Genomic DNA, 22,349 nt, shown 5'->3' on the forward strand with positions numbered 1-22,349 from the left:
CTATTAATGTACCGGCGGCTATTTTCTGGGAGCCTGACCACGTTTTCAGTGTTCTCTGGCAGCAGCATGGCTCATGTGCTCTCACAGCCATTTTCTCTGTGTTTCATGTCTGTGTACTGGATGCTGGGCGGCCATTCTATGGAAGCCTAAGTATTTTTTGCTGATCGTTTAGCGATCATTCCAGCGGTTATCACAACTCAGTTTTGTTTTCCTCTGCACCTGGGCGCTCTCAGGGACTACAGGCACCACTTGTGGACAGTGCAGATCTCCCCAGGGTGGTGAGTCCGGCAGGAATGAGCCCCTCAGTCAGTGGCAGCAGGGAGGGTGGGACTGTCACTGTTCTAAGTCCCCTTCGTGTGGCAGACAGGATAGGGTCAGCATGGCTTCAGAAACTAGTGTTTCTTCCCCCAAACTCCAGGCAATGGCAACCGGAGGACACATTCCATCGGAATCTCCGACCGTATGTACAAGGGCTTAGAGAGGAGCTTTGTCGGTTCGGTGAATTACAGAGAAAAGGATTTTACGGTGAGTACAAAAAATCCTATTTTTTCGGGTCAATGGGCGTCGTGATTGACGAAAAAATGAGGGACGATAAATGTACTTTGTTTTTATTTTTTTTAACCCTTTCGCTGCCAAGACCTGTGCTACATTTTGTACACTGAGGTGGCCGGACCATTTTTGCAATTTTTTTCCTTTGCGTTTTTATTTTTCACTTCTAGCTTTCAGAGTTTGTAAACGATCCCCCAAACCATATATTTTCTGAAAGCATGACCAGTAGAAAAGAAAAAGAGGTGCTACTGATTTTTAAGGTCCCACAATCTTTGTGCAAATGTTTATCAAAACAATATTTTTGCTAAAAATCCACTAAAATCATTAATAAGCAGATAAATACCCAAATTTTTATAATATGCCTACTAAATATAAATGCTTAACCTGTATTGATTTAATAAATAACAAATATTTGTAACTTTTATATTGTGCCTTTTTGCAAGAAAACACAGCTAATTTTACAAATTTCCTGCTAAATCCCTACTAATTATAAAAGCTTAACCTGTATGCAGTTAATAAATAACAAAAAATTAAATTTTTACATTGCGCTTATTTGCAAAATGGTCAAAATCGAATGTACGGAAAAAATGTAAATATCCAAGCTTTTCTAAAAATCTAAACGTTTTCATCTTTCTCTTACAGTATTCAGAATTTGTGAAAGACTCCAAACCATATATTTTCTGAAAGCACCAGTCGAATAAAAAGAAAGTGCTACTGATTTTTAAAGGGGTTGTAAAGGTAAACATTTTTTCACCTTAATGTATTCTATGCATTAAGGTGAAAAAACATCTCACAGTGCCAGCCCCCCAGTTTTACTTACCTGACCCCTCGAAAGTCACGCGCTCGCCTCCGACATCCTCTTTGCCGCTCAGCCTGGCCGTTGATTGGCTGGAGTGGATGGATTGAAAGCAGCGCAGCCATTGGCTCGCACTGCTGTCAATCACATCCAATGACGTGGCGATCCGGGCGGCGGGGCAGAGTGATACAGTGAGCGGCTATAGCCATAGCTATGACTAAGCACCATATCTGGTGTGAAACGCGTCAACAGCTGTGCAGTTAGTCTGTATTGCCCTATGATGCCTTGATACACATTTTTTAATAAAGGTGAACTTTTTTTGTAGAGCGGCTATCCAGCGTTCTATTTCTTCCTAGCCACTAATCGGTTATTGTTATGTTCAGCAGAGTCTGCCGAACATTTCTGATATAAATTTATGGTCACTGAAGTGACCATGAGTTTATAACAGAGGAGGAATGTAGGTCCAAACGGCGTACAAACTTGGCCACCTGCAGACAGTTCTGTAGGTCCGTACGGCTTCCGAATCTGGCAGTGAAAGGGTTAAAGCGAATTTCCCCATAAGAAATAATGGAAACTCAGATGATTCGTTCCACAACCATTTATTCATAAATCCTTCAGTTTATAGTCCACATAAAAAAAGATTGTAGCAATGTGACCAGGTTGTATAACCATAAAATGTCCAACCACAAATGGAAGCTTCCACAAGGGGATTAGAAGCAAAATCCAGAAGGAGCTACAGAGTATAAAAGAGAAGAGAGGCGCCTCTAAGTGTAGCGATATGGTTACATTTAATGAAGGTACAACATTTAGCAACTCACATGGTTGATGATGAAAAGAGGCGCATCTAAGTATGCAGGCATCCGGGGTAAAGCTGTCCACGTAGACCGTCCTCCTCACCTCTGGCTCTCACCACTGCCAGTCTGCAATCGTGACCGGGAAGACTACCCTGCAGTAGAGCGATCTGAAAACGAGGCTTGAACTGCTTGTGGAGAGCAGCGTGGAAGGGATAACGTCAATGGTGGTGAGGAGGATGGTCTATGTGGACAGCTTTACCCCGGATGTCTGCATACTTAGATGTGACTTTTTTAATCATCAACCATGTGAGTTGCTAAATGTTGTACCTTCATTAAATGTAACCATATTGCTACACTTAGAGGCACCTCTCTTCTCTTTTATACTGCGTTGTGATGCTACTTATATATCAATACATCGCTCGTTTATCAAGTCAAAAAAATTAGCTTGTCTTGCAAAACGTTTTCAGACCAAGTTACTCTCAATCCAAGGTTTTACTGTATAAAGGAATAATAGCAGTAAAAAAAAAGCACTTGTGGTTTTAACTAATAAATAATTTTTTTTATAATTTGCCTTTAACCACTTGCCAACCGCCTCACACCGATATACGTCGGCAGAAGGGCTCGTACAGGCAGAATCATGTACCTATGCGTTGCCCTTTAAGAGGCGGCCAGCGGCGCCCACGGCAAGCTCCGTGAGTCGGGTCACGGGTCCCGCGGACTCGATCGCCGTGGGGATACCATCGATCAACTCACCTGGAGGAAGAATGGGGAGATGCTAATGTAAACAAGCATCTCCCAGTTCTGCGTAGTGACTGTCACTGACCTCTGCTCCCTGTGATCGGTGACGTGCCATACACAGCCATGCCCCCCCACAGTTAGAAACACGCCCCTATGACACACTTAACCCCTACATTGCCACCTAGTGGTTGACCCCTTCACTGCCAGTGTCATTTACACAGTAATCAATGCATTTGTATAGCACTGATTGCTGTATAAATGACAATGGTCCCAAAAATGTCCGATGTGTTCCGCCATAATGTCGCAGTCACGATAAAAATTGCTGATCGCCGACATTTAAAAAGAAAAAAAAATATTAACAAAAATACCATAAAACTATCGGCCTAAACCGAGGAAAAAAAATGTTTTTTATATATTTTTGGGGGATATTTATTATAGCAAAAAGTAAAAAATAATGCGTTATTTTCAAAATTGTCGCTCTTTTTTTGTTTATAGTAGAAAAAATAAAAAACGCAGGGGTAATCAAATACCGCCAAAAGAAAGCTCTATTTATGGGGAAAAAAGGACATCAATTTTGTTTGGGAGACATGTTGCACGACCGCGCAATTGTCAGTTAAAGCGACACAGTGCCGCAAAAAGTGCTCTGGTCGGGAAGGGGGTAAATTCTTCGGAGGCTGAAGTGGTTAAGAGGGCGTGACAGGGGTGTGTGTCCTACACCTACTTACTTTTGCTAATAGGTGTCCCTTATTCTCATCTCAGAAAGTTGGGAGGTATGTAATATAACCCACCCACTTCCAGATGCCATTGTAATGTTATTCACTTCACCTGTCAGTGGTCATAATGTTATGGCTGATCGGTGTACAGTACGTACACACACACACACACACACACACACACACACACACACACACACACACACACACACACACACACACACACACACACACACACACACACACACACACACACACACACACACACACACACACACACACACACTACAAGGCCGGATTCACACTACGAGATGGTTCTCAGGCTGCAGTTCCTCTGAGCTCCACAAGATGGTGATCTCACTTCTACCCAGACCGGAAGTCTCTATGGAAGACAGGAAGTGATGTGAAATACAGACAGGAAGTTCCGGGTGAGAGGCGAGTCGGGAGGAAGTAGAGAGGAGACATTGCTGGAAGAGGCAGTAGAGGAGGTAATAAAATCTTATTTTCTATTTACACCCAGTAACCCCCGTCATGTCCGTCCTCTTCCTCCATAGTCACTGTGATGTCTTTTATCTCCAGCAGATGATGATACACACATATATAGTGTGGAAACCTAGATTAACCCCTTCAGGGGCGGAACATTTCCCCACTTACGGGGCCGGAACATTCTCTTCATTTTGGAGATAAATTCTAGTAATATGTTCCTCTAAACAAACAGCACTGACAATAAACAGACAAGACAATGACCATCCTGACCATACATGGCCTACAAAGGGCAATTATTACACTACACAGGCAGCCAATGGGCAATTATTACAGTATGCACCCAACACAATGATGGAGTGCAGGGGTCAGGAGTATGAAGCATAGAGCCCCTTACATTGCTGGTCAGGAGGAAGAAAACATTCCCCAGCCTGCTATGGAGAATATGTTCCATCATTGGTGTCAGAGGGAGGAAAATACTGAAGGTCCCGAGGGTAGTAGAGAAGCTGAGGGGCTGTGAGGGTTTAGTAAAGCTGAAAGATTTTAGGGGCCTCTGAAGGGGTAATGTAGCTGAGGGACTCTGGGACCCTTGAGGGGGTAGTCAGGCTGCAGGGCTCTGAGGAAATAGGGGTCTGGTGGGTTCAGGGGTCTCCGAGGGACAGAGGGGGGTCTATGATGGCCCTCCCACCGCACCTGTACTTATTTTTCAGACCTTACAGAACTGGCAAACTTAGCCATTTTATTGTCCCAGTGGTGACGTGATTTGTTCTGGAATATCAAGTAAGATGAAGAAGGACATTCCTTCACTCGTTGGTGAGCACTTGTTCTTAGAGGAGTTCTGTTTCAGCTGCAAACCAGTCCAGAAAGAAAACAAACCCAACAGAGATAAAGGAATATCTGATCCGGTAGGCCAAGAGGGTCCCCGGTCCTCCAAGATGTAACAAATACTACACAGTCCAGACTAAATGTGTTCGCATGGGGGACAATAGTTTCTTTCTTAAATGTACATCATCCCTCCTATCCCCCCTCACATCCACATCCTATTATTGTGTGGCCAATACCATCCAAATAATTCTTACTTTTATTTATCAAAGTAATCCGTCTACAAGGAGACCTGTATAGATCAAATGACGGCACCAATGAGGATGGAGGAGGACCGGAGTCACATGACTGAGAAGATACTAAACCTCACCCTGGAGATCATCTACCTGCTGACCGGAGAGGTGAGGAGGATTCTGGGAGGTCACATGACATCACTCTTATCTCTATTAATAAAACACAGACCTGACCGGAGAGGTGAGGAGGATTCTGGGAGGTCACATGACATCACTCTTATCTCTATTAATAAAACACAGACCTGACCGGAGAGGTGAGGAGGATTCTGAGAGGTCACATGACATCATTCTTATCTGTAATAATAAAACACAGACCTGACCGGAGAGGTGGGGGGGATTCTGGGAGACAAATACTTGGGGGGCACACCCTAACTATGCATTACATTAAAGATGGTGCTGCTATAAGACCATACAAACAGAATAAAATATTACAACGCACACATACAAAAATGTCATAAAATCCTACAAGGCTATTCAACCACTCGCCAACTGGCTCACACAAATATACTGTGGCAGGTCGGCTCTCCTGTGCAAACTGACAAACCTGTACATCAGTCCGTAAAAGCAGGATAGTGGGTGCACCACGTGCTTGTGGGTCCCGCGTACACAATGTCTGCCGGTGGCCCACGATCGTGGCAAGGAGAGGCAGAACGGGGAACTGCCTATGTAAACAAGGCATTTCCCTGTTCATACCTAGTGTCCTGTCAGGGATCTCTGTCATGTTTCAGTAATTCCATCCCCCCTACAGTTAGAACACACCCAAGGAACTCATTTAACCCATTGATCGCCCCCTAGTGTTAACCTTGATCAGTGCATTTTTATAGCACTGATGAGTGTAACAATGTCACTGGTCCCCAATAAGTGTCATTTGGGGCTCGGCTTTGTCCTCTGCAATGTCACATTCCCGCTAAAAAACACAGATCACCACCATTACCAGTAAAAACAATAAAAAATAATAAAAGTCCCTAAATCTTTCCCATAGTTTGTAGATGCGATAACTTTTGCACAGACCAATCGATATACGCCTATTGCAATTTTTGGTTTACCAAAAATATGTAGAAGAATATATATCAGCCTGAACTGATCAATAAATCCGATTTTTTTTTTTTCAAAATTTCGGTCTTTTTTTGTTTATAGCGCAAAAAATATAAACCGCAGGGGTGATCAAATACCACCAAAGGAAAGCTCTATTTGTGGAAAAAAAAGGGCGTAAATTTTGTTTGGGTGACACGTTGCATGACACTGCAACTGTACCGCAATTGTCAGTTAAAGCAACGCAGTGCCGAATCGCAAAAAATGCTCTGGTCATTAAGGGGGCCAATCCGTTCCGGGGCTGAAGTGGTTAAAGCACCTGAACATAATAGGCAAATATGGGGATTTGGTCACACCATATGTCCATATAGTGCTTAAGCCTACTACTGTGTCGAACTACCTCATAATCTGTGGGACCTACACTAACCATAGAAAGAAAGGTCCCACTTCTCAACTATGTTGTTCTGTTTTATAAAAGCACCATCTTTAATGTAATGCATAGTGAAGGTGTGCCCTTAGGTAAATGTTTGTCTGTTATATGGGTCCTGACCAAACCCCTTAGGATGGAGCACCCCATCATCCCTCACCGTTACTTCTAATCAGTGTCCACTTGAGTTATAGGAGGAGTCCTTTTATCTCTCCCATAAAGAGGAGTGTATTTCTCTCATGTTTGAGAAGTGGGATCTTTCATTCTATGGTTAGTGTAGGACCCACTGATAATGGGCTACTTTAACGCAATAGTGGGCTTAAGCACTATATGGCTTGACCAAATCCCCATATTTGCTCATTATGTTCTGGGGATTCTGGGAGGTCACATGACATCACTATAATCTCTAGTAATAAAGCACAGACCTGACCGGAGAGGTGAGGAGGATTCTGGGAGGTCACATGACATCACTCTTATCTCTATTAATAAAACACAGACCTGACCGGAGAGGTGAGGAGGATTCTGGGAGGTCACATGACATCACTCTTATCTCTATTAATAAAACACAGACCTGACCGGAGAGGTGAGGAGAATTCTGGGATTCTAACATTATATACCTATTGATTCCTCAATACAGAGATTTCCTCTTGTGAAGTCAGGTGATCATATGACCATCACAGTGCCTCCATGTGACTCCCTAAACCCTGAGAGACACAACATGCAGAAGATTCTAGAAGTCACCAAGAAGATGATGGAGCTGCTGACAGGAGAGGTGAGGAGGATTCTGGGAATTCTGGGACATTATCCAGTAACAGACAAGGGATGTGTCTGGATGGTGACTGTATCATTGTGTGTGTCAGGTTCCTATAAGGTGTCAGGATGTCACTGTCTATTTCTCCATGGAGGAGTGGGAGTATTTAGAAGGACACAAGGATCTCTACAAGGACGTCATGATGGACAATCAGCCGCCCCTCACATCACCGGGTAAGAGGAGACTTTATTGTAAAGGAGAGAGCAGTACGGAGGCTCCACCTAGATCCCCCATCATCTGATAAACACATAGAAACAATGTATTCAGTCAGTGTGTGTGTTTCCTACAGATGGATCCAGTAATGGGAACCCACCAGAGAGATGTCCCCGTCCTCTGTATTCCCAGGATTCCACACAGGAAGATCACAACTATGCAAAACATCATCAGGTAGATGAATGCCAATTATTGGTACTTCTGATTTATACACAGCACGTTTTTTACAATTAATGTTTCATTATATCTTTCAGAATAGAAACTTTGGGGATGATATCATTGTTAAAGAAGAGTATAACGAGGAGGCTGAGGAGTATGGAGTCATGGTAGAGTTTTCAGAAGAACACAAGAATATGATGGAGCCACCTAATACCAGGAACCCACCAGAGAGATGTCCCTGTCCTCTGTATTCCCGGGATTCCACACAGGAAGGTCACACCATCCCTCATCATTACAAGGTTGGTGGCATCTAGAACATGAACTTGTTGAAGTGATGTGTTAATTTTTTGTGATGTCACAATGGTGAAGCTTATGTTTTACAGACGACCGCTTCTATTATTTTCTTGGTTTAGGGTGAAAATCTGATAAATATAAAAGTTGAGGTTAAATCAGAAGAAGAAGAGAGGTATGTGAGGGATGATCAGCAGTCTATGGAGGAGGATGGAATAACGGCGACATTTATAGAGGAGGACACTCCTACAGAGATCAGCACAGGTGGGTCATTAACACTAAATACATTCCTCCACCCATACTGCTCACTGATTGGTCCAGAGTAGGGCAAGGACTGGGTGATATCAGCCTGTAATCCCCTGGTCACTTTCCTGAGCTGTGTTCCCCATCCTATATTTCTCTTGGATAATCTTCCTTGTCAGTGCTGCAGACACAATTTATGTATCTAGACTGGATTTATGGAGATTCTGGGATTTAGGTGGCAGAAAATGTTTATTCCATGATAGGAGTAACTTGACCTAGGCGTCTCAGGTATGTGCTTTGGGTCTTTTGCTCCATGCCGGGGTCAAGCAAGATCTCTGTCTGCAATTCTCCCAGGGTCGCTGAGTGCAGTCTCAGGAGATGGGAGGCAGCGGTGTGGGACCTCTGCAACTTGTCTCATGTAAACATTTACACTTCTGCTGTGGGAACCAATCTGCTCATGTCTAGTAATAATCTTTTTATTTCTATTTTAGTAGATGGACGGGAGATGAGGAAAACCTCAGAGGATTGTCTCACTTTGTCTCCAGACTGTAAAGTAGAAGATGAGGACATCACACAGTATAGTCCAGGAGAAAACCCGACTACCTCAAATGTCCATCTGGCACCACACAGTGTAGATGGACCATCGTATTCCTCTTATCCTGAGGAACCTCAGACTGTGACTGTGAGGGACGGTGCCGGCCTTCCAACAGATAAGAGGTTTTCCTGTACTGAGTGTGGGAAGTGTTTCCCTTTTATATCCCGTCTTAATCTGCATATAAGATCTCACACAGGAGAGAAGCCGTATTCATGCCCTGAATGCGGGAAATGTTTTTCACAAAAATCAGAACTTATCAAACATCTGAGATGTCACACTGGTGAAAAGCCATATTCCTGTCCTGAGTGTGGAAAATGTTTTTCACAGATATCCAGTCTTTACAAACATCAGAGATCTCACACGGGGGAGAAGCCGTATTCCTGTTCTGTGTGCAGGAAATGTTTTTCACAGAAGTCCCATCTTTACACACATCAGAGATCTCACACTGGAGAGAAGCCGTATTTCTGTCCTGAGTGCAGGAAATGTTTTTCACACAAGTCCAATCTTTACAGACATCAGAGATGTCACACGGGGGAGAAGCTACTTTCATGTCCTGAGTGCGGGAAATGTTTTTCACAGAAGTTCCATCTTTTCAGACACCAGAGATCTCACACAGGGGAGAAGCCACTTTCCTGTTCTGAGTGAGTGAATTGTTACTCACTGAAGTCCTGCCTTCCTGTACATCATGGGGGCACCCAAGCAGGCTCAGGAGCGAGCCGCTGCTCTGCATGTACATTCACACACAGAGCCACAGCTTGGCCCCACCCCCTCTCTCTTTATTGGCTCACTGGCTGAGATTGACAGTGTCTCACTAAAGTCCTGCCTTCCTGTACATCATGGGGGCACCCAAGCAGACTCAGGAGCGAGCTGCTGCTCTGCATGTACATTCACACACAGAGCCACAGCTTGGCCCCGCCCCCTCTTTCTTTATTGGCTCACTGGCTGAGATTGACAGTGTCTTGGCTAACGAGGAGGGAGAGTCCCTGGAGGCTCTCATGCACATTGTTGGATCGCGATGTGGCTTGGATAATTACTGGGAGGGCTGCTGCGCACAAGTTTTTTTTACCTTCATACACAGAAAACTTTAAGGACACAACATGGTTTACGGGACCTGCATTCTTGTACAGCACAGAACAGATTGTGCCACTATCGATCCACATAGTGGCACAATTGTGCTAGTAGATCCAGACTCAGCTGGTGAAAGCCACCCTGAGATCTCCACACTTCCAACAGTGACTTCAGACTATCAGATTAAATCCCGCAGATTCTCGACCTGGAAGTCATTCATTCGAGCTATTACTATACATATAGCTCATTCCTTTAAACGTGCTACCCATACAAATGACTATGACTGGAAAGGTCAGCACCACTGTCAAAGGATTATAATCAAACATTCAAGGTAGGCGCTATTCCTCTACACGTGCACCCGTGATTTAAATGTGACCAACATATGCATTCACTTAGTACCAAATGCTGTGAATATGAGAAAGTGAACATTTATGTTTCAAACATTTTTTTTTAAAAGAAATTAGAAAAATGTGATAAAAAAATAGAATCATACAATGGTGTATCTAAAAAATATTAAAAAAAAGAATGAAAAAACAGTCCTTTACTTTAAACAATACAGTTCAATATATATGTGCTCTAGATAGCCTTTATCTATCCACCATGCTCTTGTATAGGAGTTTCTAGACCAATATATTCCAGTGCTCTCAAGTCACGGCAGTGTGAACCGGGGCTTAGTGTTCACCCTAAAAAGAGCAGCTATTTTAGCAAATAAGAGCCAGCAAATCTGCAAGATAATTCAACAAATAAACCTGCAAACAGAACAGGTTAACCACTTGCTGACCTGGCCTTTTCTGAATCTTTTTGTTTACAAGTTTAAATTTGTATTTTTTGCTAGAAAATTAACCCCAAACATTTAAATAATGATCTGGCAATTTTTTTTTTTAAATAGAGTTTATTGAAGGTGTAAGGGATCTTCCCGGGGTAGGGTGTGTTTGGACACAGTTCACAGCAGACTTGGACTTTATAAAGTAGAACTTGGCGTTTATTCGTGGTACAAACAGTCCAACAAACAAAGTATACAGCAACACCGTGCTTCTTGTGTATAACAGGCACAAAATAATAACAAAAACAAAACAACCTAGCCCGGCTGGGCGCTTACTAACAGGTTCTTCTCACCTATCTGACACTTACAAACACAGCGTCTTTCGCCTGGATATCGCAGGGTGGATTTTAGCTCCAGCACTGGCTGTGCTTGCAGCTTCCTCAAACACACAGACTGTTCGTTTCCCTGGCTGAGAGCAACCACCTGCAGGCCCGCAGAGCCTTTACCTTCCCAGGCTAATTAGGATCAAAGCTCACCTGATCCAAAACCCAGAACTGGAACGAGGGATGGGGGGTGTGGAATGACAGGTCCCTCTACCAAACCTACCTGCCATTCCATATAAACCCAGGCCCGGCAAGATTAAATAACCACTCAGCAGCATATTGCTGTTGAGAAACTGATCCATCCTGGACTTACCATCTCACACTGTGTAGCAACCTAGGTGAGATGTACACCCCCTCAACCACTTCTCCAGTGACATGTCTACATATCCCCCCCCTCTTTTTCAGACCGGAGGGCTGAGCCTTTTGTCCCCACAGACAACTCACCCTTGACAATGCGTCAGCATTTGCCTGTAATTTCCCTGGCCTGTGTTCCACAGTGAAATTAAAGTTTTGTAAGGACAGAAACCATCTAGTCACTCTTGCATTTCTCTCCTTGTTTAACTTCATCCATGTTAGGGGGGCATGGTCTGTCACCAACTTGAATTTCCTGCCTAGCAAGTAATACTTTAAAGATTCTAGGGCCCACTTTACTGCCAAACATTCTCGCTCCACAATGGCATAATTTTTCTCGGCCGGGGTTAGTTTTCTACTCAAGTACGTCACTGGATGCTCCTCACCATTCACTACTTGTGAGAGTACTGCACCTAAGCCTGTGTTAGAGGCATCTGTCTGGACCAGAAATTCTCGCCTGAAATCGGGGGTAACTAAGACAGGTGGTTGGCACAAGGCAGACTTAAGGCTTTGGAAAGCCTTCTCGGCCTCTGGGGTCCACGTGACCATTGCTGTCTTTCCGCCCTTTGTCAAGTCAGTTAGTGGAGCAGCAACTGAGGCAAAGTTCGGCACAAATCTACGGTAATAACCCGTAATACCCAGGAAAGCTCTAACCTGTTTCCTTGTCAGGGGTCTAGGCCAATTCTGTATTGCCTCAATTTTATTTAGCTGTGGCCTAACCAATCCTCTTCCAACAATGTAGCCCAGATATTTGGCCTCTTCTAGGGCTAGAGCACACTTCTCGGCATTTATGGTCAACCCTGCATCACTTATGGCATCCAACACGGCCTGTACCTTACAGAGGTGACTTTCCCAATCAGGGCTAAAAATGACCACATCATCGAGGTAGGCGGCTGAGTAATCACGATGTGGTCGCAGGATCAAGTCCATCAACCTCTGGAAAGTTGCAGGCGCCCCATGTAACCCGAATGGCATCACTACATACTGGAATAGCCCATCAGGGGTGGAGAATGCAGTTTTCTTTTTAGCCTCGCCAGAAAGTGGAATCTGCCAATAGCCCTTTGTGAGATCGAGGGTGGTTATGTACCTGGCGTTACCTAACTTCTCAATCAACTCATCTACCCTGGGCATAGGATAAGCATCGAACTTGGAGACCTCATTCAACTTTCTGAAATCGTTACAGAACCTCCAAGTTCCATTGGGCTTTGGGATTAGCACAATCGGGCTGGACCATTCACTCTGTGACACCTCAATTACCCCCAGATCAAGCATACGTTTTACCTCGTCAGATACGGCCTTTCTACGTGCCTCAGGTATCCTATAGGGCTTTAGGTTTACTCTGCTTCTAGGCTCAGTTTCAATGTGATGATGGATGAGGTGGGTACGCCCTGGGAGGTCAGAGAACTTGTTTTTGTTTTTCTGTAAAAATTCCAGAGCCTCCTGTTTCTGTGACACTGATAGAGCATCACCTACCTTGACTGGAGGGATTGGTGGTGACAAATTATTAACAGTATTTGTCGCCACCAAGGATTCCCTGTCTTTCCAGGGCTTGATCAAGTTTATGTGATAAACTTGGAAAGGCTTCCTTCTACCTGGTTGGTGCACCTTGTAGTTCACCTCACTGATCTTTTCAACAATTTCATAAGGACCTTGCCACTTCGCTAAGAATTTACTCTCAACAGTGGGGACTAGTACAAGAACCCTATCACCTGGGTTGAATGTCCTGATTCTTGCGGATCGGTTGTAAATTCTACTTTGGGCCTCTTGAGCTCTCTGGAGGTGTTCCCTTACCAGGGGCATTACAGTGGCTATACGGTCCTGCATTTGTGCTACATGCTCAATAACACTCTTGTATGGGGTGGACTCACTCTCCCATGTTTCTTTTGCAATGTCCAGTAGACCCCTAGGGTGACGACCATAGACCAACTCGAATGGTGAGAACCCTGTGGACGCTTGGGGCACTTCCCTAATAGCAAACATGAGGTAGGGTAATAAATGATCCCAGTCACGACCAACTTTTGCCACCACTTTCTTCAACATATGTTTCAAAGTTTTATTAAATCTCTCCACCAATCCGTCCGTCTGGGGGTGGTATACAGAGGTACGGATGTGTGAGACTTTAAATAGTTTACATAATTCCTTCATCAGTTTTGACATAAATGGTGTGCCTTGGTCAGTTAGGATTTCTTTGGGGATCCCAGTCCTAGAGAACATATAAAACAACTCACGTGCAATTGTTTTAGATGCAGTGTTTCTTAAGGGTACAGCCTCAGGATAGCGGGTCGCATAATCTATGACTACCAAAATATACTGGTGTCCTCTAGCTGACTTTACCACGGGACCCACTAAATCCATGGCAATACGCTCAAAAGGCACCTCTATAATAGGGAGCGAAACCAAAGGACTGCGAAAATGTGACACTGGGGCACTAACCTGACATGTGGGGCACGACTCGCAGTATTTTTTAATGTCATCATATATCGCCGGCCAAAAAAACCTCTGGAGAACCCTCTCTCGCGTTTTGTCAGTCCCCAAGTGTCCCCCAAGAACATGGTTATGTGCCATGTCAAGCACCTGACGCCGGTACGGCTTAGGTACCAGAAGCTGTTTCACAATCTCATCCTTAATCTTATTGACTCTATAGAAAAGATCATTAGTCACCGAAAAATGTGGAAACCTTTTTTCAGCATCTGGTTCCTGAGGTACCCCATTCATTACAGCAACCTGCTCTCTCGCATTTTTGAGAGTGGGGTCCTGTAATTGTGCAGCCCCAAAATTATCTCTAGACACCTCTAAGTCTAGTATATTTTGCTCAGTGGGAGGAGCCTCCTCCTCCCCAGCCAGGACCTGCAAAGGAAAACAATCATTTTCATCCTGTACACTTTTATCATTCACAGTGGACAAGGCAACCACCTTAGAGGTATCCTCACTCCTTTTGGGGATTTTTCTTTTTTCCCAGAGAGCCCAGAATAATGGAAAATCGCGCCCCAATATTACATTATGCATGAGGTTTTTAACCACACCCACTTCATATTGTACGGTGCCTTGTTCAGTCCCGACTTTAGCCAGCACTATAGGGTACACTTTTGTATCACCATGTATGCACACAACACTCATATGCTTTTTAGACTCAGGCTAGCATGCACCAAGGTTACGAGGCTTCCCGAGTCCATTAACGCCTCAACGGGAAGGTCATTGATGGTAATATTGCAGATTTGCGGTTCAATCTCTAGTCCAGGAACTGCAGCACAAGATGGTTCCGCAAACAGCGACTGACGCCGGCCAGCGTCACACTCCATGGGTTCAGTGGTAAGAGGGCAATGGGCCGACACGTGTCCCGCCTCATGGCATTTCCAACACTGGATAGGGCCTGGTCTCTTTGGCAAGGAGTCCTTTTCAGAGCCCCTTAGCCACCCGGGACCATCACCAGTCTTTTGTCCCTGAGACACCATTTGAGCCCTTTTCCCTCCATCAGCACCCCTCCACACTCCCCCAATAGATGGAAGTCTCTTACCAGCTGACGGCACAGATCTGGCGCTCCGGGGAGGTGAAGATGCTGCAGGAACATCACGGAGGTAGTCCTCAGTCGCCTGGAACCTCTCCACAAGGTTGACAAGTTCGTTTGCGTTCTTAGGATCACCTTGTCCCACCCAGCGTTGCAGGTCAGTAGGAAGCGCTCGGAGGTAGCGATCCATCACGACCTTCTCTAGGATTTGTGCAGGAGTAGAAGTGTCTGGCTCCAACCACTTTCTTGCCAAATGGATTAGGTCATACATCTGGGACCTCGCTGATTTGTCCAGACTGTAGCTCCAGTTGCGTACCCTCCGGGCACGGACTGCAGTAGTAACTCCTAGTCGGGCAAGTATCTCCTCTTTTAGCCGAGTATAGTCCTTAACCTCTTGCTCACTGAGGTCATAGTAGGCCTTTTGAGGTTCACCTGTTAAATAGGGCGCAATTACCTCTGCCCACTCAGCGGCTGGTAACTTCTCTCGCTCAGCCACGCGCTCAAATACTGTTAGATAGGCTTCAACATCGTCCTCAGCAGTCATCTTTTGCAGCGCTTTCTGCACAGTCCTTCTCCCAAAAAAAATCTCTGGAGCGGCTCCCATCACTGTGGGTGGATTAGCAACCACAGGCGCCTCTCGATTTGCTATCAGGTGCTCGATAAGTTGTTGTTGTGCAGCCATGGACTGTTCATGTCGTCTATTGGCCTCTATCTGACCCTGCTGTTGTTGCAAACTCACTTGCATAAACTGCTTCAGCATCTCCTCCATGTTGCTGGACTGTTCTTGGAGTGTAGTTGCAGCTTTCACCCAGGACATCAGCAGCTGTAGCCAAGTCTGTCCACACCGTTGCCCCTAGCAACCGTGTTGCCCGCTACCTCCACCAATTGTAAGGGATCTTCCCGGGGTAGGGTGTGTTTGGACACAGTTCACAGCAGACTTGGACTTTATAAAGTAGAACTTGGCGTTTATTCGTGGTACAAACAGTCCAACAAACAAAGTATACAGCAACACCGTGCTTCTTGTGTATAACAGGCACAAAATAATAACAAAAACAAAACAACCTAGCCCGGCTGGGCGCTTACTAACAGGTTCTTCTCACCTATCTGACACTTATAAACACAGCGTCTTTCGCCTGGATATCGCAGGGTGGATTTTAGCTCCAGCACTGGCTGTGCTTGCAGCTTCCTCAAACACACAGACTGTTCGTTTCCCTGGCTGAGAGCAAACACCTGCAGGCCCGCAGAGCCTTTACCTTCCCAGGCTAATTAGGATTAAAGCTCACCTGATCCAAAACCCAGAACTGGAACGAGGGAAGGGGGGTGTGGAATGACAGGTCCCTCTACCAAACCTACCTGCCATTCCATATAAACCCAGGCCCGGCAAGATTTAAATAACAACTCAGCAGCATATTGCTGTTGAGAAACTGATCCATCCTGGACTTACCATCTCACACTGTGTAGCAACCTAGGTGAGATGTACACCCCCTCAACCACTTCTCCAGTGACATGTCTACAAAGGATACATCATACAATTTTTTTGTACACAATGGCAGTTATGACAATAGTAGCAGGGTACATACCATAACAGAAACCAAAGAAAAACAGAACAAAAACAGAGGATCTTGCACCCTAGGGGTAGTGAATTTGTGCCCACATTGGAGGAGTAGCAACGTGAACAAGAAGAACAATTCAGAAGTTTGAAGTTGAACCAAAGAAAGTAACTGGATGGATCTAAGAAGGAGTCGGGTCCTAGGCTTACCAAAAGGGTACTGTTGGACGATTCCTAAAAGAGGTGGGAGGGTAGGGAGAGGTGGCAGGAGGGTGGGGGGGTAAAGGGCACCAAGTTCCCAGAGTGGTTGCATAATGTTAGTAGACAGTGAGGTTGTGGCATCAGTTTCAAAGGTAGCATTTCCCGTCGTTGAGTTTGAAGGAAGAGAAGGAGTGAGAAGTGTTCTCGCACGGTGATTGATGCCTTGACAGGAGTTGGGTTCCTTATGTTGTTGGTCTTTTAGTTTGAAGGGAGCAGCATCACTTATGATGTAGGTGGTGATCCATAATATGAAAATGAGAGATTCTCAAAGTTCGCTATATCCATGGGAGAGAGTGTTGAGGCCATGAAAGCATGCCATTTATGGTAGAATCGTGTTTTAGTCTTTTTGTGTGTTAAGTCCGTATTAAGCTTGCCCTTTTAGAGTAGTTGTAGGAGGTCTCTTTTGACCTGTGAGATGTTTGGGTGAATGTTGGAGATCCAATTTTTCAGGATGGCGAGTAGGAGGCATATCAGGGTCCAGTCTTTGCCGGAGGGGGGGGGGTAGAGTTGAGTGACCAGGGTAGAAATTGGGGGTCCCAATGGCCAAAGATGAGAAGTCGAGGGTCTTTAAGTAGTTTCAGCAGAGTTACTTCAAAGATGTATGAGAGGACGTGATCCCAAAAGGTGGAAATGAACCTACACGACCAGAAGCGATGGGTCATTGTAGCCTGGGGTGCTGACAGAGAGGATAGCTGGGCGCGGTGTGAGTCTGTTTGTTCGAAAGGAAGCGGATGTGAGCTCGGTGTACAATTTTCAATTGTGTTTCCCTCCAGGATTCGTTGGGAACTAGTTTGTGGGTGGTATTGAGACCTTGTAGAAGTTTGTTTACTATCGCGGCATCCAGAAAGTCTTTTGCCCAGTTGGCTGCTGATGAGGATGTGAGAGAAGGAGTAGTTTTCAGCAGGAGTGGTTTGTAAATGTTCAATATTTTGTATGAGCCCTCTTAGAGAAGGGTGTCCATGAGAGACGATTTGAATCTTTTGCACTCTTCTAAGAAAGCGTTCTTTATGAAGCTGATACATTGTGATGGAAGGCATGTGATTGGGGAAGTGAAAACTTTTCAGCTAAAGATTGGAATGTGATGAGGCGACCAGTCTCCATGTCACATAGGGAGGAGAATTTTGTAAGGCCATTCTGTTGCCAGGTGACGTAAGGTTGATGTTCCAGACCTGGGAGGAAGCTTGGGTTTCCTTGTATTGGAAGGTGGCTGGATATGAAGGGTGAGAGCTTTGAGGCTTTTGCGGACTTCCCTCCAAGCAATGGCTGTGTCCTGTAGTAGGAGGTCATGTTGAAGAGGCTGTGGGGAGGACTTCCACTTGCAGTGGAGTAGGGCCACCAAGGAGTATGGTTGAACCATTGCTGTTTCACTGGGAAAGTTGGAGTAGCGAGACGTTTGGGCAATCCAGTCTAATCCTGTCCTCAATAGACAGGCCAGGGTGTAGGTTCTGACATTTGGGAGACTGATAACCCCTTCGCGTCTGGGAAAATATAGCTTTGCAAAGGCTATACGTGGTCTTTGTTTCACCAAAGGAATTTTGGAGATGGCAATGTCGAGAAGTTTTGTGTCTTTATGGTGTAGAAGCAAGGGAATGGTTTGAAGTGGGTAGAGTAAATGGGCGAAACTGACTATTTTCACTAGATGGCATCTTCCCAGGAGCGAAAGGGGTAGATTCATCCAGTTATCAAGTTCCTGAGAGATTTTTGAGCACAAGGGGGGAAAGTTGAGGTGATACAGAGAAGAGGGTAGTTTCCCTATTTTTATTCCTAGATAGGTGATGTGCGATTTCGCTACTGAGAATATGGATTTTTGAGCCCATGGAGGGATTAGACAGGGTACCTAAGGGGAGGATTTCGCTTTTGTTATAATTAATGCAAAACCCCGAACATAGTCTATATTGATTTAATCGTTGACATCTCAGAAGAGGGATTTTCTGATAATATGAGGACGTCGTCCGTGAAGAGTGAGGTACGTAGTTCGTGTTTACCAATGTTGATGCCATGTAATGGGGCTATATGGGACAGATATCTACAGTGGTGCGAAAAAGTGTTTGCCCCCTTCCTCATTTCCTGTTCCTTTGCATGTTTGTCACACTTAAGTGTTTCGGAACATCAAACCAATTTAAACAATAGTCAAGGACAACACAAGTAAACACAAAATGCAATTTGTAAATGAAGGTGTTTATTATTAAAGGTGGAAAAAAATCCAAACCATCATGGCCCTGTGTGAAAAAGTGATTGCCCCCCTTGTTAAAACATACTATAACTGTGGTTGTCCACACCTGAATTCAATTTCTCTAGCCACACCCAGGCCTGATTATTGCCACACCTGTTCACAATCAAGGCATCACTTAAATAGGAGCTGCTTGACACAGTAAGGTCCACCAGAAGATCCTTAAAAGCTACACATCATGCCGAGACCCAAAGAAATTCAGGAACAATTGAGAAAGAAAGTAATTGAGATCTATCAGTCTGGAAAGGGTTATAAAGCCATTTCCAAAGCTTTGGGAATCCAGCGAACCACAGTGAGAGCCATTATCCACAAATGGCGAAGACATGGAACAGTGGTGAACCTTCCCAGGAGTGGCCGGCCGCCCAAAATTACCCCAAGAGCACAGCGACGACTCATCCAAGAGGTCACAAAAGACCCCACAACAACGTCCAAGGAACTGCAGGCCTCACTTGCCTCAGTTAAGGTCAGCGTTCATGCCTCCACCATCAGGAAAAGACTGGGCAAAAATGGCCTGCATGGCAGAGTTCCAAGGAGAAAACCACTGCTGAGCAAAAAGAACATCAAAGCTCGTCTCAATTTCTCCACAACACATCTTGATGATCCCCAAGACTTTTGGGACAACATTCTGTGGACTGATGAGACAAAAGTGGAACTCTTTGGAAGGTGTGTGTCCAAGTATATCTGGCGTAGAAGGAACACTGCATTTCATAAAAAGAACATTATACCAACAGTAAAATATGGTGGTGGTAGTGTGATGGTCTGGGGCTGTTTTGCTGCTTCAGGACCTGGAAGTCTTGCCGTGATAAAAGGAACTATGAATTCTGCTGTCTACCAAGAGATCCTGAAGGAGAATGTCCGACCATCTGTTCGTGTACTCAAGCTGAAACGAACTTGGGTTCTGCAGCAGGACAATGATCCTAAACACACCAGCAAGTCCACCACCGAATGGCTGAAGAAAAACAAAATGAAGACTTTGGAGTGGCCTAGCCAAAGTCCTGACCTGAATCCTATTGAGATGTTGTGGTATGACCTTAAAAAGGCCGTTCATGCTCGAAAACCCTCTAATGTAACTGAATTAGGACAATTCTGCAAAGATGAGTGGGCCAAAATTCCTCCAGGACGCTGTAAAAGCCTCATTGCACGTTATCGCAAACGCTTGGTTGCAGTTGTTGCTGCTAAGGGTGGCCCAACCAGTTATTAGGTTTAGGGGGCAATCACTTTTTCACACAGGGCCATGATGGTTTGGATTTTTTTTCACCTTTAATAATAAACACCTTCATTTACAAATTGCATTTTGTGTTTACTTGTGTTGTCCTTGACTATTGTTTAAATTGGTTTGATGTTCTGAAACACTTAAGTGTGACAAACATGCAAAGGAACAGGAAATGAGGAAGGGGGCAAACACTTTTTCACACCACTGTAGACAGGGGTTCTAATGCAATATTGAAAAGGAGAGGGGATAAGGGGCAGCCTTGTCTGGTGCCTTTGTGGAGACGGAATTGATCTAATAGGCCTGCCGCTACCAGCCTAGCTGCCGGGGCGGCATACATGGTGTTTATAAGGTGGGCGAAAGAGACGAAATATCCCATTTTGGACATGACCATGAAGAGCCATTCGAAGCTCACGTTATCGAGGGCTTTTTCTGCATCTAAGGTGATAATAGCGTGATCCCCCTCAGGGTTGCTTTTGGCGTGTTCCAGGGCCATCATCACCTTTCTGAAGTTCATGGTGGCTGTCCTGCCTTTCACGAACCCTGATTGGGCAGAGTGTATCAGAGAGGGTATGATGGCGGCTAGACTATTTGCTACAATTTTGGAAAGGATCTTGGCATCAATATTTAGGAGCGACATAGGTCTATATGAGCCTGGTTCTTTGGATCTTTACCTTTTTTGCTAGTAATTTGATGATCGCTTGGTTGCCTGTGGTAGGTAGGAGCCTCCTGACCATATGTGTTGGTAGACTTCATGGAGGGTGGGTTCCAGGAGTGTTCGCAGGGATTTATAAAATTCACCCGTGAAACCGTCTGGGGCTTTAGATGGGGGCTAGATTTCTGATGGCATTGGAAATTTCAGGGAGGGAGATGGGTGTGTTTAGAGCATCTAGTTGAGAGGAAGAGATCTGGGTTAAAGGTATTTTCTCAAAGGAGAGTGCTGTCGGTACATCTATTGGTTCTGCCGCGTAAAGAGATGAGTAATAGTGTAGCATGCCATCGTTTATACCTTTTTGAGTAGAATGAATGTTACCTGATGCTTCTCGAAGGGAAGTAATATAGGTCAGGCGGTAGGGGCCCTTACAGAGTCTTGAAAGTAATTTGCCTGTCTTATTGCCGAATTTGTGAAGGGTGGCTTCCATGTGTGTTTTTTTGAGTTTTGTTCAAGATTTTCAGCCCAAGCGTCAAAGGATTGCTTTGCTGACAGTCATGTCTTCCTATTGTCAGGCGAGTCGTTTGTGTATAAGTCTCGTTGGGCTAGGTGCAGACGTGAGCTGGCCATTTTGTAATTTTTGAGGGTGTTCCTTTTGAAAAAGGCTGCGTATGATTTTATACGACCTCTGAGGAAGGCTTTGCCTGCTTCCCAGAATAGATTTGGGTCATCAGAGTGCAGTGCATTGGTCGAAGTATATTCAGACCATGCACGCTCCATGTACTGTCGGAAGTCTGAGTTATTTTGAAGGTAGGATGAGAAGCGCCATATTTTGGGGCTCGGATGTATATCAGGGTTGTCAAGTATTATAGAGATGGTTTGGGGAGTGGTCTGATATAACAATGTCCTGAATGTCACCGTCAGATATCAGTGGGACAAGATCGTCTGAGCAGAAGAAGTAGTCAATTCTGGTGAAAACATTATGGGGGTTTGAGTAAAATGAGAATTCTCTGTCAGTAGGGTGCTGAAGACACCAGGTGTTGTGGAGATGTAAACAGTCTATCGTGGAGGCTAGGAGTGTCTGGGTATTTGAGTCCGGTGGGGTACATGAGCGTTTGGGAGAGGATCTATCGTCAATTGGGTGCATTCTGGAATTGAAGTCCCCACCGATTATGTGTGGGAGGTGTGGGTCACGTAGGAGCCAGGAAGAAAGTTTGCTAAAACTCTGTTTAGTGGGGTTATTAGGAGCATAGATGTTTGAGATCAAATCCCTGGTCCCTTTTTGAACATGGACTGATAGAAAGTGTCCCTGGGGGTCTGGGGACTCCTGCTTTGCGTCTGTTTGAGTCATAGCCTAGAACTGTGCCTACCCATAGTTTTTTCATACTGTGGAAGTCTGGAGTGGAAAGGTGGGTTTC

At 44.9% G+C, this 22,349-nt stretch overlaps 2 protein-coding genes across 4 annotated transcripts in view; one reads left to right on the plus strand and one right to left on the minus strand.

Annotated features, from left to right (window-relative positions):
* Window positions 1-22,349, minus strand: part of LOC143989605 (uncharacterized) — a 270,608-nt gene that overhangs the window by 133,132 nt on the left and 115,127 nt on the right. The window lies entirely within an intron of this gene.
* LOC143989677 (uncharacterized) lies at window positions 3,919-10,982 on the plus strand. Of its 2 annotated transcripts, none has more exons than XM_077489942.1 (8): window positions 3,919-4,078; window positions 5,168-5,296; window positions 7,285-7,419; window positions 7,508-7,631; window positions 7,748-7,845; window positions 7,926-8,129; window positions 8,244-8,385; window positions 8,859-10,982. In XM_077489942.1, exons 2-8 carry the CDS (start codon window positions 5,201-5,203, stop codon window positions 9,602-9,604), a joined length of 1,545 nt encoding a protein of 514 aa, XP_077346068.1. In that variant the 5' UTR covers window positions 3,919-4,078; window positions 5,168-5,200; the 3' UTR covers window positions 9,605-10,982. The 2 variants fall into 2 exon arrangements, with proteins under 2 accessions (XP_077346068.1, XP_077346067.1); XM_077489941.1 differs by having other exon boundaries at window positions 3,950-4,078; window positions 8,856-10,977.

Source organism: Lithobates pipiens, unplaced genomic scaffold (genome assembly GCF_037356315.1).
Source record: "Lithobates pipiens isolate NorthernLeopardFrog02 unplaced genomic scaffold, aLitPip1_a1.2 Scaffold_18, whole genome shotgun sequence".
In the NCBI taxonomy this organism is placed as follows: Eukaryota; Metazoa; Chordata; class Amphibia; order Anura; family Ranidae; genus Lithobates; species Lithobates pipiens.